At 42.5% G+C, this 18812-nt stretch overlaps 1 protein-coding gene across 2 annotated transcripts in view; it reads right to left on the bottom strand.

The window, feature by feature from the left end:
• LOC135258361 (pre-B-cell leukemia transcription factor 1) overlaps nucleotides 1-13142 on the bottom strand; it is a 75809-nt gene extending 62667 nt beyond the window's left edge. The window contains exons 1-2 of one of the 2 annotated variants that reach the window (XM_064341824.1): nucleotides 12516-13142; nucleotides 10669-10742 (exon numbers count right to left, since the gene is read on the bottom strand). In XM_064341824.1, coding sequence (XP_064197894.1) covers nucleotides 10669-10742; nucleotides 12516-12700 — 259 coding nt within the window. In that variant the 5' untranslated portion in view covers nucleotides 12701-13142. The remainder of the gene's footprint in view (nucleotides 1-10668; nucleotides 10743-12515) is intronic. The other variant, XM_064341825.1, reaches the window with a different exon arrangement.
• Between the last annotated feature and the right edge of the window lie 5670 nt (nucleotides 13143-18812).

Raw genomic sequence — 18812 nt, 5'->3', positions numbered from 1 at the left:
TTTGTAATTTTACACGCAGAATGAAAACCACCGCCGATCCAAGCTGACAGAGAAAAGCTCCGAAGGGGTAGCCGCTGCATGCTGCTTGCGACGCGGAGGAAGCAGGCTCGACAGCACGAAGTTCAACTCGCACTGCTACCGAGAGGCCGTCCAGCTTCTAACGCTCTGGAGAAATTAGGACAGACACGTGGCTCCGTAAAACTGCACGTTTTTATGGCAGGATTAGCTTTCATTAAACATGCCAACACTACATAAACGAGCTGCTCCGCGGTGAAAGCTAGCGTAGCCCTCTTTTGGCTGTACCGCTTTTCAACTATTGAGCAGACCATATAAATTCATTAACAAGGAAGTACAACTGTCGCTTTGGCAACTGTCAAAACACCGATGCCTCATCAGAGATTCCACGCAATAATTCATTTATGACACTAGAAAATTAATCAAAACAGCCCCTAAATACATGTTTTGTTTTAGGCTAAATTATAGCCAACCGACTTAATTTAATACTGCCGGCTTGCAAAATGCTAATTAAGACCATGAGATTATTATTATTATAAATTTGGGTACGTTAAAATGGGAAAAGAAACATTAAGCAATGGGAATTTGTGAAATATTCTTCATTTGCTAATGGCATCAAGCCAGCTAGCTGACTGAATACAGACAGCTACTGACATCCAAAGGGCCAGTCCCATATAGAGGAATGACAGTTTTGAATAGTTTCATAAGGTCAATGTAACTGCCTACATTTATCTTAGCTGCTCCTGATCTGAAGAAAACCAGCGAGTAGCCTACACACAAAGCATCAATGGTTTGTCTGCTATGTCATAATCTAGTAGATACAGATTCATTTTTGTAGAGATAGCCATCAGTACAAAGTCTAGGTCCATCAAAAAAAAAACTGTTTCGGCAGCATTTTGCATATTTTTTTAAGCCAACGCGCAGACCGACAGACTTATTATTCCCAGCCTTAAAAGGAAAGTATTTGGATAACAGACCGGTGTTTGGCAGCGATGCAGTCATAAGTATATTCCGTGGCGAACTCTTCATCAAAAATGAACCGTCTGAATTCCATTTGGCCGTGACTCTCAGCCTTACGTTCATTTCAAAGTGCTGCGGTGGACAGTTACAAATCAAAACACGTCACTTTTCTGTCTCCTTCCTCACCTCATCGTCATTCACTCAGTCCCTGGACAAACCCATTAAAGAACCAATGCAGCGTTTTAATTAACTTACAGTATATATGTCAGCAGCATTTAGAACTGCGGTAACTATCCTGTGGTCTCTAAACTGGCTGACATACAGATGTTTGTTTGAGAAGGTCTATAAGAGGACAGGCATAAGACCTATAATAAGAGGTTAATAAGGTATGTAGGCGTTCTTGTCTTTAAAAAATACTATGTATGAAGTATCTACCTTGTGATAATTATGATTTTAAAATGCATTCCGTTCTGTAGATCAAATTAAGTAGTACACTCAACAAGCCCACCAAATATCCATTATTCTCTTTTTTACACCAGAAAAAAATCTTTATTATTCTATACTTGAAATTAAAATTTAAAATACTTTTATTTAAAATTATATTGAGCTCACTTCACCAGCATCAACCACTGTTCTGCTGACCTCTGCAAGACACCATTTCACTCAAGAAAAAAAAAACATGGTATCACGCTACAACTCAAATGAGGAAATGGACCATCTCCCCAATGTGGAACCTGATACTCCAGACACAGGCAGCAGGGAAAAAAAGGCATATTAAGCTGTGGTTTTCCACAAAAAAGAAGCCATTAATGTGTAATTACTCTGCTCCACCACACTAAAAATCGTTAAATATGTACAGACCACTGTAAGACATTTTTAAAAAGCTTTTTTGTCATCTTTTCATCCAGACTAGAGAGAAGAGTTCTTTTCATTATTTTTCCTAAGAATGAAAAAATGTGCCTTGAATTTTTTTTTTTTTTTGGATATTCTGGAAAGGTATTCTGTCTTTGAAGTATTATAAGACAGTGTCTCTGTATGTAGTGAAGTCTAAACAAATAACTAGCCTACTGGAACCAAATAATAGGCACATTAATAACATAAACTTAACATGAAAAATATCACAGTGGAATAGGCCTCCTCCCTCCAAATGCAAAATGAAGCTGTAAAATCATAAGAGCTGAGGTCACCCAGAACCAAATGATATATTGCAGCTAATTGTACTTTGACTCCAGATGGCTTGAATTTTGAGCTCCAAGCCCCTGTGCACATCTTCCCCAAAAAAAGTCTTGAAAATCAGCAGGGAAAAATACCAAGTCCTTCCTCCAGTGTTCCGCCCCCCCCCCCCCTCCCCCCTTCATCCAGTTTTTTTCCCCCCTTCATCCGTTTTTCATGAAGCCAATTACTGTGACACTCACCAACTATAAATAGTTGTATTAATAGAGGAGGAAATCAAAAGCTTGCACCTCCCCCCCCTCCCCAACCGGCGCCATTGTTCGAGTACTGAATATGAAAACAATGCATAATGGCTCCGTCCTTTGAAAGGCAATGCTAATTAAAAAGGCTCTCTCCTTAGACTCCACAGCAGCATTGTCAAACTGCAGCTAATTGTTCTCGGGAATAAAGAAGGGATTAATCAGGACGCTCCTGACATCAGCAACAACAATAACCGCCAAAAATGAACAGAAACTACTTTCTCAAGAAGTCTCCCTCCGAGTTCTCAAAATGGAGGAATGCATGATTTCCAATTTTACAACTACACAATATATTTATTATGATTTACAGAACGCGTTCATAAACTTCTGTGGAAAAAAACACAGTAACTCTTTAAATACTGTAATATTTCACAATACACTGGCCATGGGGGTGGACAGCGAATGGCCGATGGGAAAAAAATATTCTGAGTAAAAATAAACCTTTATTTTAGCAAACTTTTTTGGTAAATCTCAGCTTCTGTGTTCAAAGGAGACACGGCCTTACAGTTTTTCACCGGGGGGATTTGTGAAACAGGAACTGTGGCTATGACAAACAAGGGCACATTCAAAGGGATTTGCCTGAAGACAGAATTAGCTCAGCAGGTACACACATATGAAAGAGACCATTGTTAAGTACCTGGGCTGCTTCAGCTGTAGTCTTGACTGAGTCATGGAAAACAGGTGAGATGGGTCAGCATTTAAAATTTCTCAGATTTTTCAGCTTCCCGTTCCCAATGTTTTTGAATGGAACTCTGGGATACTAAGGTACTCCGAACCATAAGCCCAGAATCTCACTGTTTCGGGGGGGAAGGCTGGAGAAAGAACCAGGCTGGAGCATCTGGCAGGGTAATTCAGTTTTAATCCTGGTTAAATTCCCTTCCTCCCATCAGCAAAGAGCTCCGAGGGTATTTCCCGAAGAAATGATCGATATTTCACCTCATTATTTTCAGTTCAATTCATCTCAATTGGAGCTAGAAATTCATGCGAAGTTCCACGAAAAGCAAAGGTGCGCCTTTTGATCCCCTGCTCAGCACCTCAGTAATGCCGGATGTGTTTATGTTCACCTGTGATGTACTTCCACGAATGCCCAAACACACACAAAGTCATCAACTACGCCTACTGGCAAAGCGTCCCATGTGCTAAATGCTTCCAAAGGACAGGCCTCTGTAGTCTTCTAACAGCAGGACACAGATCTACAGCACAATACATTTAAAAGCAACAGAAAGCCCTTCCAAGTTCCGAATCACCTCCCATTAAAAACAAAGACTTCCTTCAAAGGACACACACTGGTTCTGTAGACAGGGCTGGATCCAGCTTTGTCTGCAGCTTTGTTTTACAATTAAAATGCAAGAAAGTTAAATTCTCATTGATTTGTAACTGGAAGGAGAGGCAGTTAGGGAGAACAAGGCCTTTAGGATCGTCCACAGCTTCAGCATGTGCCCTCAGTTTCGGACACCAACACCTGGTGACTCCAGCACACGTGTCCCTCCGCCAAAACGCTGGTGAGGTTCTCTCCAGAACCCACACCACAGAAATCTGAGATGCGCAACTTCTGAAATTTACCGCTGCCATCCCGCCCCCCCCCCCCCGCCCCCTTTAAATTCAGTAAGATTTAAAACGGTGACGCAAAGTTGGAGTGCTCCCTTCGTCATGTTTGTTCTATATAAATAATCCAAGCAGCGCCGTGGGGCAGGAGGTCATGGAGGTTGCCAGGCCCAATCTCTTGGGGGGGGGGGGAGGGAGTGATTAGTCAGAGTATATTTTTGGACAGTCTGGCTCCACCCCAGCTCATGTCCACAAGGCTTCATAACATTACCCAGGCAGGGAGCAGCAGTGCCAACAAGTGGAGAAAGTCACAATACACTGCCCCTAGTCCCTAATGCCAGTTAACTATGGCTAGTCAAACAATAAAAACTTCAAAACTCAGGCCTATGTAATTTTCCAAACCAATGTTATTAGTCCATTTTAAAAGCTGTTCATGATTTTCAACTCAAAAAAGCAGTGTCATAATTTTACAAATCATTAAATCCATACAGTTGCATAGTGAATGTCACATGGTGAACCGTAAGTCTGAATACTGAAGGCCACTTCACAAGCAGGACAATGTTCTTTTTTAGTGTTCAATTCCAGTAAATCTCGACAACTTCCATAAAGTGGATATGAACTTAAGAAAGTAAAAATGGGAAACCATTCTCTTCATAAAACCGGGCCTTGAGACAAGGCTGCCTCAGTGGAGATGGAGGGAGAGAGAGTGTACAGGCCTGAAACCTGACACCCACATATGTAAAAATCTGCTGTCTGGCTTCTCTTACCCACTGAGCTAACCTGTGCATGCCAACGTTCCCAACTCCGAGGGGTCCAGAAAGACATGCATACTGTACACACACAGTGCACTGTACACACATACCACACAGACACGCAAACACGCAAAGATACACACACACACACACACAGTCTGCATTCACACGTACAGACGCACACCCACAAGTCACACACAAAAAACATACAGAGAACGCAAACGCACACCTAGGTAAAATAAATAAGCCTGACTCCTGGTGGAATTCTGCACTCCTTTCAGCCGGAAAACATCAGAACATGTTTGGAATGAAACTGCGCAGTAAGACGTGGTGGTAGTGGTGGGGGGGGGGGGGGGGTGCCGTGTCTGGAGAAGACAAAAACAGAGCCTTGGCTTAAATAAAGTGTTCCTTCCTCCTCCTTTCCGCGGGGCTGATATACGCCGGCGTGCTTGTTTATACTGCGCCATGCTCCAGTCCGCATCACTCCGCCTGTCTCAGTAAAAATACACAGAGCGGGTCAGGAGTTCAGGGCCTGGTTTGCTTGGGGTTGGCATTCTCCGCTGCCCGAGCTGTCAGCTGCTCCAGAGGAGAGCCGGGGCGACGCGGGGGGGCGAGGGAGGGGGCTGGGGGGGCTGGGATTGGGCAGCCAAAGGGGTCGCCGGTCAACGCGCCATGTCCCGCCAGCTCGTCGACAACGAGGGGGCCCGCCAAGCTGGAAGAGAAAACGGACCACGACCTGCCACCTTCCACCCCCACATCCACCGCTCCCCTCCCCCCGCCCCAACCCTCACCCCAAAAGTGCTCTTCTCAGAATCCGACCGGCGCTCCGCACGCACACCGAAAGACGTTCGGCTTCTTCGCGTGGTGACATTTCGACTTGGATTACCGAGATTCTTCACGCTGGCTTCTCAGAACTCAGCCAGCGAGCGAAAAGGTTCACGCTACGCGAGCTTCGCAAGTCATCTTCCGTCTGTTGTTAGCGGCTCAGCATTTATCCGCTTTGAATAAACTCCCCGCCACAAACGCATCGTCTGCCTCAACATCACTGTACTGGAAATATCAAAGCAATCCATCAAATTATAAGCCTGCAGCATCAAAAACAAAATAATGATCAATGTCGAGGCATTTCCAGGCTATACGTTTCCCCTTCCACGCAACAGCTTTATAGTATACAGTCTCGAAACATTGTATATTCAAAGGAGTCCTTTCTAAAAGCGGCACTTTTTTCCTCTTTAGTTGCAGAAATGATTTTATGAGATTGTGAGAAAGAGTGAAAGTGGAAGCAGGCAGGGACTGGTCTGCCACGCTCCTCGGCTGGTCTGGTGACACTGGGGGGGTCATGATGCGGCAAACTTGTGGAGCCCTTTCAGTCACACAGCACAGCTACCCCCTACCCCCCCCCCTCCCCCAAAAGTCCCCCCAAGCCCCCCCTCGCCCCCCCACACCCCCCCCCCACCCCGAACATGCGGGCTGCAGATTTAATGGCCGCTCCTTTGCAAGCCGCCAGGGACCCGGCCGCAACAATGTAAAACTGGGGAGAGTGGCTGAGTCTTTAAAAAATATAAAAAGAACTGACAAAAATCGCTGTTCCCATTTCACACTGTGCTCAGCACATTTCCAGTAAATGTCAGCGGCAACTTTGAGTCATTTTCTCTCTCTCTCTCTCTCTCTTTCTCCCTTTCTCTCTCGGTTTGGAGAATAACTTCAGCATCGCCTGTACAGTGTAAAAATGCAGCCCTTAAATTATGAAGAGGGATTGAAACCTGGCACGACACAGATATGAATTCCGAAATAATATAATGCGGCACTTGCAGGTAAATATTAACATTGCGTTTCGTACGGAACTGACTGATATTTTCAGTCACGCATCAGTGTACAGCACGTGGCTGCAACTGTCATTCAAAGGGTAATGATGAAGGAAGTATTAAAGAATAACGAGGGATCTTCAAAAAATATAATAAACCCTGAGAAAGTGTATTAAAGTATTAAACCGGCCTTGAGCCTTGTAAAGGTCAGCCTCTTCATACTTGGCTTGTCCAACCAAACATTTTCCGTGGGTTTTACTTTCAACACCCTAATAAATCTTTCCGTGTAAATGAATAAAATTTCAACTCCAACCAATACATAAATGTAAAACGATAAAAGTACAGTGAACTGGCACTCATTTTTCAGAGAATACCCTCGGTGCACTTTAAGTGGGCTTTGAACCTACATCAGAAAGCTTACCAAGCCTAAAATAATACATGAAATGTGTCTTTGAGACACTGAAGATTACACACAAAAACGGAGCGATACATGCATTTGAAATCCCCAGAGCAAATCTTTGAGGTGCCCAAAAATAGCAATAAATATGCGGCAGTGTTTTTTCATAAATATTTCTTATTCAAAAACAAAACACGCAGCAGATGAGAAATCTGGGCTTAGCGCTGACAATAAACTGAAACTGAAATGAAGGCAGGGAAACATTTCTCTCACTTAAACATGGAGACGACTGGAGAATTTGACCATTTTCAACCACAGTGGTCAGAGGCCAAGAAAAATAAGGACACCGCCTCCTTCCACAGTAAACTTGTCTTGACTTTTCAGTAATTTTGGCAGCCGGCCAAGCGATGCAAGTCATAGTTTAACAAAAGAGACTTTTTTTTTTTTTTTTTTTAAACCAAGCTGTGGAAGCGTACGGTTTGGTTATAAGAACAAAACAGTATTTTCTTATTAAGTTACATTGTGAAAAACAGTTTTAATATAACTCTCAGGCCTCTTCCATGCACTGAATTGCTGTTTTATTTCTAGATTCATGGATTAAGAGTGGAAGGCACATTTAATAAAAAATATTTAAAAGGACAAAATCAAAGGACTGACACATAGCTTGTCAAGCACATCTCAATTTAACAACCAGAAATGTATTTCTGCAAAAGTAAAGTTTGGATACAACTTTCAGTTCACTTATAGTAATTGAATCGCCATTTTATTTATAAATTCATGAGTTATAAGTAGAAGAAGCATCTATAGAAAATAGATCCATTTAAGAGCCAACTGATTCCATTTGCGTAACTAACTACCTAGCTAATCCACTTTTATTAACTAGTATTTTATCTAGCTAATATAATATTGCTAGATATTGAAGTGTATATATAATGTAGTTTTTTAGCATGATAGCTAGCTGTATAATGCACACCTCTTTCTTTATCCTGTAATCACCACTTTTAATACAGTTTATTTAAGAATGAAATGCATTATTCGATCACAGTGTGACAGCTAGAACATCACAGGACTACACAGAACTGGTTGTACTCTCAACATTTTGATAGTAAGATGACATCTTTGGCTTTAACACCAGGAACGGTAAATCACAAAGCACTGTGGCATATAGACGTGGTTCTTCTAATGATCTAAATCACTCAAAACAACTGCCTTCAACAAAAGCTGGGCTACAGTTGTCTTGCAAGACAAAACCTGGATGGGGGTCTCAACTCTAAAGTGAAAGAGAGTGCCCCACAGGGCTTTTATCTCTACAAGCCAAGTGCAAGGATGCCCCCCACCCCCCCACACCAGCCAGAATGCAAACCCATGTAGTGGCGGAGCTAAATAAACATAATAACCACAAACTAATTCAAAACTCCTCTACACATTTTCCACCTCTTTTTCTTAGGACGATGAACAAAACAGAATACCCCTATACTCACAGCCCCCAGTTACCTTTTTATTCCATTTATTTATTTATAAAAATTTTTTTAAGACTAAACAAAATGGAACCTCACCCCCCCCAATACTCATAGCCCCCCGATCGCTGGTTGCCAACAGAGGGAGAGAAGCCAGGGTGAACCGTCAGGAAAAGGTCCAAATCACTTTGTTCTTCGTCCAGATACGAACTCTGGTTGAACCCAGGGAGAAGCCGGGGAGAGCAGCACCAGGCATAACTCATACGCTCCTCCAAGAACCGCGCAAAACAACAGAAAGAGAGGAGAAACTCCACAGGCGCGAAGGCCCCCCGCTCTCCTGAGACAGTAGTCGATTCACGGCTCAAGAAGGAGGGGGTTAAGGGGGGGACGGGGGGGAAAGGGGGCGGGGGGGGCGGCGGTGGGGGTGTTCAATAAAACGCCATGCTAATACAGCAGCTTTTAGCGGTGGGCCCAGAGCCAGTTGCCTCGGAGCAACGAAATGAATGAATCTCAGCAAATTACGCTTTGGGGCTAATTAGGGAGAAGATATTATCTCCGTTACTTAGCCTCCATTCGCTTTCATTTCATGTGGCGGTTAGCGATCATGAAACTCACAGGAGATACCGCATCGGGCCCAGGCCTTAAAGTTGCCATGATTTTCACCATGTTAAAACAGCAATCTATTTTAAAATATAATATCATTTGCACCGCTGTGTTTGAACAACAGGGTATACAGGGAGCATAAACATGGTAGTTTGGAAACAAAATTTGCCAAATGTTTATGTAATACCAATATGCCGCCTCTACCACGCAGACATACATACACATACATGCAAGTGCACGCACACACACACACACACACACACACACACACACAGAAACATGCACATAACCCCCATTCATAACATACACGTAAGCTACAGCCCAAGAATACACACAGTGCTCCAGCCAGGTTCCATTTAATAACATAGTCAAACAGCGCTGTGAACAAAAGGTCAAGTTTCCACTGGTTTACAAGGGATGAGAATACAGAGCACACAGCTCCAGGCAACGGAGGAAAGAGCGGCCCCGAGGAGCTCACCAGCGCGCCGCGAGGAACGCGGCCTAACCCAGGAGGGGCTCAAAAGGTAAATTTCAGGCATCCCTCGGCCTTCCGCTTCCGCGTTCCGATCGACAAATGTCACCGTGTCCCGCCGAAACCGCCACGCCGGCGGAAAAAGAAGCAGGCCGCAAAGCAAACGGCGGCCGACCCTCGGAAAATACCAAAGCGCCTCAGAGCGCCTCAGCAATAACGGGGTTCCGTCGTTCCCCCCGAAGGGAACGGCCGATTCGGGAATCGTGCACCGCACGGACCTAACCGCAAATAACGAGCCCCGTCAACGCACGGTTTTTTTTTTTTTGGGCGCATCAGCCACAGCTGCATCCCCACCACAGTCTATTTGCACAGAATTTATTTCGGTTCACCTCTGTCAAGGATAACACCTCTGTTGCCATCATATTTTTCCTCCGCGCGGCATTAGAAAAAGACAGCGATAGATATCCATATTTGCTGCATTACAATAGAGACGTCGAGGGCAGCGATGCACCGGCAGCATGATCTACGTTCTGCTTCTTCTTTTTTTTTCCCCCAAGTGAAGACCGCCACCACAAAGAATGAAAAAGGCAGAAAGCACTGCCTCGATGCAAAATGAAAGATGTGCTTGTTTTGGATTTCAGGTTAGAAGCGCAGAGGTGCTAAAGCCTCATCAGTAGGATGTCAACAGCGTACCTCACTTTTTCCCTGATACACCGTGACATTTCTGTCCTGTGTTGTCAACAACGTCAGCCACGCGGTCTTTAGAGCTGCATGTAGCCTAAATAATAGCCAAAGCACTTAAAAGTTTCGCAGTCTGCAGTAATTGAATCTTCTGTTAAAAAATTACGGAATTTAATAAACATGTAATACCGCCCCCCCACAACCCACACCCCCCTTAAAGCAACCAACATAAAAACAAATCTAATCATGACAGTAGATATTTATAACCATAGATATTAATATGTTTTAAATTATGAGCCAAATTTTGGAAATTAGTATCTTGATCATAAAAAGAAAAAAAAAACATTCAAAACAATGCAAAAATTATTTCACATTTCAAATCACAAGACAACACTGGAAATGTTTATGGAACAAAATATGGTCAACATTCTTGTTAAAATGATGAATGTGCTTAAAAGAAACAAAAGACAAATGGCTTAATGAATAATAAATACAAGCTGTTTGTTTACCTGTTTTTTCTTTAATTTCGCATAAGACGTTGAAGAGAGCTGGCTTCATTCTATGGCAATTCAGTGCGTGTTTCCTAAAATACAACAGGTATCCACACTTAACGGACTTTAAAATACAATATTTGAAATGATAGCATATCTGAGTTTTCATAGTCAAGGTAAGAATGTCAGCAGTGGCAGCCATAATATATACAATGGAAGGCACTAGCATTTTTACAGTATATCAAATATTTGCACATACTCCAATAATGAATTGCAGTAGATACATTATTTTTATGGGACGTGTCACAGCAAAGTTTAAAATCAAAATATCACTTCACAGCAAACTTGCTTACCCAAATGATGTAAGGAAAGAATAAGTAATAAGACATAAAATAAAACACAATAATAATAAGAAGAATTCTGTAGAAGTGGCCATTGCCAAAAAAAACTCTGTGGTGTTGTGCATCCATTTTTGACAACAACACTTGTAAATTACATTGACCAAAGAATTATTAGGTACAGTAATTTTGAGGTAACACACACAAACACGAACACACACACACACACACAACATCTGAATATGAGAAGAACCTAAGACTACAGAACACGTTCATTTAGATTCTAATATTTTTATTACTTTTTTTTTTTTTTTTTCTTGGTTAAGTCCTGCATTATGGCATGGTTTGTTATGATGGGCTTTTATATTATTCATCGTTAGTAAATATAGCATGTCTACGTCTTTTCCGTTTTAAATATAAATAGTCCATGTTCAGTCCTACTCTAACAAAACAAGAGCAAGTATAATGCCTATATTTAACCTTCATTGGTTAGCATTTTGTAGTAGTAGTAGTATTTTTTTTCTAAATCAAACATAAACGAAAGCTACACAAAAATAAACAATCACTTTAATTTTAAAACAGGTTTCAGATTAAAAAACAAAACAAATATAGAGTGTGTGTTTTGTCGTGGCCAAATAACTTAAGGCATTTTTAGTGTGCTCAGTTTATTTTAAGAGTACATTGACTGCGTTATCTGTAAACAATGTACGAGGCCAACTGCGCACGTGTTACAACATAAAACTAATACCCGATCTCTTTTCTTGATTTACTGCAATAAATGGCAATACAATATAGTGGTGTTAAATTCATTCAAAAATACTATGGCGTTCGATAAAACCGCGATATACCGTTTATGTTAATTTTTTTTCACAAGGCAAAAAGGTCTCGTATCTATTTTTGATACATTGTTACTATACCTACGTTCCTAAATCGCTGACAGTACTGTTTACAACTCGGTCACTAAGTAAATGTATTCCTTTTTCCATATGAATCGTCAGCCCAGCGCAATATGGTTTATTTAAACTAAATATCAATGGGACGTAAATGAATAATCCCCGCAGCTACACGCACCCGTTATATGTAGCGCGCAATGTGTAATCTCATTTGTAGCTAAATGTGAAATGACAGGAAACTGAGAAGATAAGTAGCCTACCTCGCAGGAAAACAGCAACAAAACTGTCATATAGCTACGAACCATTCCTATCTACCAGTGTTTCTAAAAGTTTGTCCAGTTTTTCGAAATTATTTGAAATATTTGTCAATATTGTTTTAAAACGTAGCCATCTAGCTACTTATTGGTATTTAGTGCAGTTGGAGGGGGAGCGAGTGGCGGGCGACTGTGGGACTAGGGGGTGGGTATAAATTGATCCTAGCTGGTAAACGTTGGCTAATTGTTTTAGGGTCCATAATTATCCAGTCGTAATTGCTCATTTCAGCATTCACTGAGAAATGTCACTTAAGAAATGTAGCTAGCTGGCTATGACAAACATGGAGTAGCGACACGGCATCTCTCGAATGGGCGCTTACCTGGCCTGCGCTTCGTCCAGACTTTGGTCAGTTATGGTCATGATTTGCTGTAAAATGTCTCCAATGTCCTGTTTTCTTCCGTCTCCGTCAGTCCCTCCAGTTCCATCCTGCATATGCTGAGAAAGGCCGGGGTGTCCGGCCATGCCCACTCCGTGAGAGTGCATCAACCGCGGTTGTTCGTCCATCTCAGCCTTCTTCTTTGCCTCACTCCCGCTTGACAACCACGCTTCTCTCTCGGGCTAAAGGAATATCCCGAGAAAATTCCTTTGGATCTCAGTCCGTCTCTCTCCCTCTCTCGCTCCCTCTGTGCTCTCCTTGGACCAGAGAGGGAAAGGAGTAGAGGCAACAAAAAAACCTGGTCTTGCTGTCTCCCAGCTGGTCTGAGTGAAATCTGATCTGAACTGCTGCTGTTGCTTTTAGCCACTCCTGCTCTGCAAAGAAAAATTCAGGTTCAACTTTAAATATGAGTGCTAATCCCGAGTAACAACGATGGCTGAAGCTTGTGGAAAACGTGGACTTTTTTCTTCGAAGGCTCTTACGCGTCTGCAGCAGGTTTTTGAATATCCTCTGCACAGGTTTGATTGCCTTGGTACTATCCGCCGCTTTTGTTTAGCCCAGGACTGGCAACTGACACATAGCGAGAGTATGGAGACCAAACCCCGCCCGCGAGACATGATTGGAGAAGGAAACGGTGTAACCCCGCCTCGCCGCGCTGATCATGAAACGTCAATCATCATACAGGGAAGGTGGGACGCTGTAATAAGTTTAAAGATGTGGTGTTAGCTCTGGGACAGGTCGGGGTGGCAACATCGTGATGGATTGAACCTGAACTTGAAATAAATAACGGTCCTTGACACAAGAGGTCTGCTCTTGTCACCCACTCTGACCAGAGAAAGACCCCCATTTTCTCTAAAGCTGTTCGTTTAATTATCTAGACGGTTGCCAAGAAATAGATTTATCCTTGTGTTTTATAAAAATGTGATCAAAACAATCGACTTTCCCCTCCATATAGTGAACATTATTATATAGTCAAATCAATCAATTTTAGATTAATGAAAGCTTAATCGAAGTATTTTCTCAGATTGTATGAAACAAATTTAATTACCACATTTTTTATATAGAAACAGCACTTAATATTTGAAAATGTACTTAAACTATTGTTTAATGACTTTTCTGTGTTCTTGTCTTTCTTGTTATTAATTCTAAAGTGCATTCCTTTTGAAGGCGTCCTGAAAGGTTGTACTTTAGGGGGATGTTCTGGGGTCCCCCTTATGCGTGTCACTGACCTGGCAAGTGAGCGTATGTCGTTGGACCTTGTCTGGCCCAGCTGAACACTAACCCCCCCCCCCCCAACAGCCACTCAGTCCGGTGAAAAGAGACTGGGAGACCGGGACCACCATGTCCTTAACAGATGGGTACAAGGCCAGCCCCACTACAACCACCCTGCACCCCACCCCCCTTTTTTCTTTGCAAAAAATAAAAAAAGAGAACAAGTGTCACGTTCCTCCCGTGTCATCTGATTTAGTTTATTCTTGCCCATTAAAAAATTATAATTGGAGTGTTTTGCACAGGTCCGGTCGAGAGAGACAGATTTTATGACCACATGATTATCAGAAGCGTAATTGCTCTCCCTTTACTCCCAGCTCTCTTTACGCGCCCGCATACAGAGATAAATGATCTCGCTGCAAACGGTTTTGCGTCATTGAGCCAGGGAACAGAGACGGTCAAAACTCCAAACGCTTCAATAACCGTAAAGCCAGCAACAGCTTATTAATTATTCAGTGTAATTTATTTTGCCATTCTACTGTAATGGACAAAGGAGTATTCTTTTAAATAACATCATACTGTACTTGCCATATAAAGGATGGATTAACCACGTAGTAATGGCCACTATAATGTATTAAGTTCAAGGGCTGCTTAGAATCCAGGCTCTTAACGTTTTCATATTGAAAAGGAACACATGAAAAACTAGACAGTTTAACACATTTTACACAGCGGTTTTAATACTACATTTTAGGTAAATTAAACGTGTCAAAGTAGATTAGATTAATTTGGTTATTATTATTATTCCTGGGAAATTTGTGGCAAATATTAAATCCCCACGTTGATCACTAAAGGGGACACTCATTTTACAACCATCCACTTGTTTCTCAGCCAATAATATAAAGCAAAAAAAAAGGCTATTACCTAGTCTGCGGCCCAGCACTGTGATGTCAAAGCTAATAGAGGATGGCGCATGCACAATCAATGTCATCTAAAGAGCGGACGCATTGCCTAGAAGAAAGAGCTCTCAGCCAAAGTGCGCAGTAAGGCAATCATCACTGGTGTCAGCAAGAATCAACTGAAATCTTCACTTTGATGTTCGTGCACTGTGTTGGAAGCACACATGTTTGTGTGATTTAAGGTTTACGCAGTTGTGTATGTTTTTTATAATGAGGATGCTTAATTTGGCCTGCATTTGCCTTTGGTACTGTTCTGGTGTGGGGCAGAGGCGTGGGTGGAGGGAATGGGGGGTTTGAGGAAAATGATTTTTACTTCTTAAAAAAAAGAGATTTTCGTGTTTGGTAACAATATTTGTTTCTGTGAAAGATTTCCATTACCATCAGTGCTCCTGTAAGGGCAAAGCCAACTCATAAGTGCATATTGAGGTGACAAAGTAGCAAAATACATTGGATGTGAAAATATCCCTTTTGACAGTATATAAATCAAACCTTCCTTGCCATTTCATATCAACAACGTTTTCGTGAGGCGATGTATTTTCCACAACTGTTCTATTCTAACCAAGAATTGGCGTTTTGTCCTGTGTGTGTCCTGTCCACTTATCTGATAAATTGTTGAATGCATCTTGTTGGACTGAAACCGTCAATGTATCATGTAACAATGCTGTTCCTTTAAATCCAAAAGGAGAGAGCAACAGCTGCCTCTGCAGCAGTCAATACCAATTGCCACAAACAAATCGATACTCTCTGATGACTTTGTAGAGTGAGAAAGAAAATGCCCCCGATTTGAAGTCTGGAGAAGATTGCTCGAAATGACCAAATGGCCTCTTCTCCCAGGAAAAAAAATAGGAAGCAAATAACAACCGTTTTCTTGGTTATGTTGGCCAGCAGGTGTAAATTGAACACAATGTGGGGCTGGGTTAATTTGATACAGCACAACATCTCCCCCCCACCACCCCCTCCTCCCCTTCCCTGCTGCGATCCATCCGATGCAGTTATGGTTATTCGAGGAGGTTTCAAACAGCCTTGTCAGATGTAGCACCTCAGTGGAAGGAGCAATCCGGCCCCGCCCTCCACGTCGCCCTATAGCATATATGATTGGATGACGAGTGACAGAAGGAACCGCCTACCTCGCTCTGGGTTCTTTTGCTGCCCCTCTCCTTCATAACATGGCATTTATTTAAAGGGATAAAATGCTTTTATTTCAATATCAATTTAATGCATTACATCAGCGTTGTAAGATAAGGAGTCCTTACATTCTAACCTGGTATCTTGTAATATTTCATTTACAACAGACAACGATTATATTTCATTATGTATCCTTTATATTTACAATGTATATTTACGCTGTAGTCCAATTTAACAAATAGTTATTATTACAGTTTATCATCAAAAGCCTACATTTATAACACATTGTGGTTAGGTCTTGTTTTAAAATAGATTGTTGTGTTATTAGATCAGATCAGGCTATGAATCGAGGAAAACCACATGCACCGTCTCATCAAGGATAAAGTTTTGCTGGAATTGTAAGTCTACAATGAACAGTTTCGCTATGACAGCCACACGAGCAATGTACAGGCTATTACTCCCCTTCTAAAGCCAGTGTAATAAATGTATATATTCTGTCCAGCACCGTAGGTCCTTTTTAGAGCCAGCTCTGAGCAAATCCGAGCTGACAGTGTTGCAGTCAGCAGTGCATCAGTGGACATAACTTGGTGCCGAAGACAGGACTCCATCTTTGCTGCCTCAGGTCATTTCTCATAATGGACTGAATGCGAATGGATTTGCGCTCCACCCCCCCCATACCCCCCCCACCCCTTTGATTTGACAGAACACTTTACTGCAGCGTGTGCCCACAGCGTGCTGCCACTCTTTCTGCTTTTCTTTGCTTTGGTTTTTTTTTTTTTTGGGGGGGGGGGAGGGTTGGGAGGGCTTGTTTTATTTAGTTCTCTCTCGTGTGGGTGTGGCAGCGCAATATAAACGGGACAGGGGGTGAAAGTGAGTGGCTCTTCTGCGGGTTCCATGCGGCTGTTCTGCTGGTTCCATGCGGCTCTTCCGCGGGTTCTGCCCGGCTCCCGTGGCTGAAACACTAGCTCCGCCGGGCCGGTGAAACGCAGCATGCGAGCCGGATCAAATGATGCATGGGGGCCTGCGGCCTGCACAATGAGGACAGCAGGGAAGCAACCACAGAGCATTCCTGGCACTTATTCAGTTTGACTGCTCTTTAATAACACTGGAGGATATAGCATGGGCTCCCTTTCATATGGGGAAACATCTTGGGATGTATGCTATCACTGAATTTTATTTTATTTTTTTAAAGAATATTTCAGCTTTATGAATTAATTCAATGAGTGTAATCGCACTGGGGGTGTTGCCGTGCGCACTGTCTTGGTTGTTATGGGGTTTAGCAGGCCATGTTGTTCGGATGTCCAAGCCGCCTGCTGAAAACATGTTTGAAAATGACCGCAATTACTGATATTATCATCCATGTAGCCATTACTGTGATGACTGGTTATAAGATTATTAGCATTGTTGCATTTTCCTTCCCAACGGCTAGAAAAAAAAAAGATCAACACAGGCTGACAAGCTGACATTTGTCGTTCATTTCTGTAAACTCCTTCTCCCCCCAAAAATCTCCAGACTCCCCTCCATTGACTAACATTTTCATGGAGGTGCTTCAGAAATTTAGTTATGCAGCAATGTGTCCCTATGGAGGAGCTTGTATTAAAAGGAAGGGACATAAAAGTGGGTTGTTTTGTTCTTCTGACACCACTGTTGATGTGTCTGAGTACAAACAGCCCAGTTACTCATCCGACCCTTTTTATTGCAAATGCAAGACCCCATTGTGCCCGGATTCATGTGAATGCCCACTATGACCAGAGTCACTGGAATACCCACTGTGCCCACATTCATGAGATCACCCAGCGAGGCCAGATTCATTGGAATATCCATTGTGCCTGGATGGACCGGAACACCCACTGTGTATTCCCAGAGTCATTAGAATGCCCATTGTGTATTCCCAGTCAGCGGAATGCCCGCTGGAACTGGAGTTGGAATGGGGGCGATTAGAACAACTGTGGCCTTCCACATTACCCTCGCTCCCATCAGGAACCACAACTGAAAAAGCCAATTATAGATTATGTTATGGCAAGTCTATCAGGCCTGCCGTTGGTTGAGCCCCGTGGTCAATTTAATGATTAAAATCTCAGTGGTCGTTAACACTTCCTGGAAACCCATGTACCGCCACTGACTTTGCCTGCCCAGACACATTAGAAATAGATTTCCAGAGGCCCAATCACAGCAGAGCTCCACAACCCGGCCAATCCAGTGAGACCAGGAGCAGTGTCAGGGTATAATTATATCATTATATGAACGGCTCTGCGGAGCAGTGACTGCAGGGTGTGTGAAGTTTCGCTTCCCTCTGGACTGGAGGTTTTCAGATTTTTGTATGCTAGGTAGAATATTGTTTGCGCACAGCACTTCACCACTATGCCAATATAATCCTGTAAAACTGAACAAGTATTTTGAATGTTCAGAAATAATTCACTTTGAATAAGTGAGTCTTCTAAGCAAACGCATATTAGTCATTTCCACAGTTCTGTCCAGTAAAACATGGTTGATATGAAATGAACAGTCACTTATTTTATGGAACTCTGTGTTGATTATTTTCAAGCACAATATTTTGCAAACAAGAATTTTGAATTTTTATTACAGTTGTTAAATCATAAAGGGAACATTTCTCAGCAGAATGGCTGGCTCTCACAGATGCTACAAAAACAGTGCACTGAACAGGCCTTACTTTTGGTCCAGTTAAATAAAATATCTTAATGTAACTGTAAAAAAAGATTAAAGCAACCCACCACAAACCACCACTAGCATTGGACAAGGGTTGTATTTCTCTGGGATGCACTAATGTATTATATTATTACTGTGAAATAAAGTTTCTTTTTTAAGAGGGTGTTCCTGTCACGTCAAGAGTTCTCACTTACACAGAACAACCTGTTGTCTCGATAACCCGTCTATCAGCACCGAAGTGATGAACAGAAATGACTACACAAGGCTGCCTCCAAATAATTTT

The sequence above is a fragment of the Anguilla rostrata genome, chromosome 6 (assembly GCF_018555375.3).
Source record: "Anguilla rostrata isolate EN2019 chromosome 6, ASM1855537v3, whole genome shotgun sequence".
Taxonomy (NCBI): Eukaryota; Metazoa; Chordata; class Actinopteri; order Anguilliformes; family Anguillidae; genus Anguilla; species Anguilla rostrata.
The sequence above is the reverse complement of the archived record's forward strand: the minus strand, read 5'-3'. Positions and strand labels throughout refer to the sequence as shown.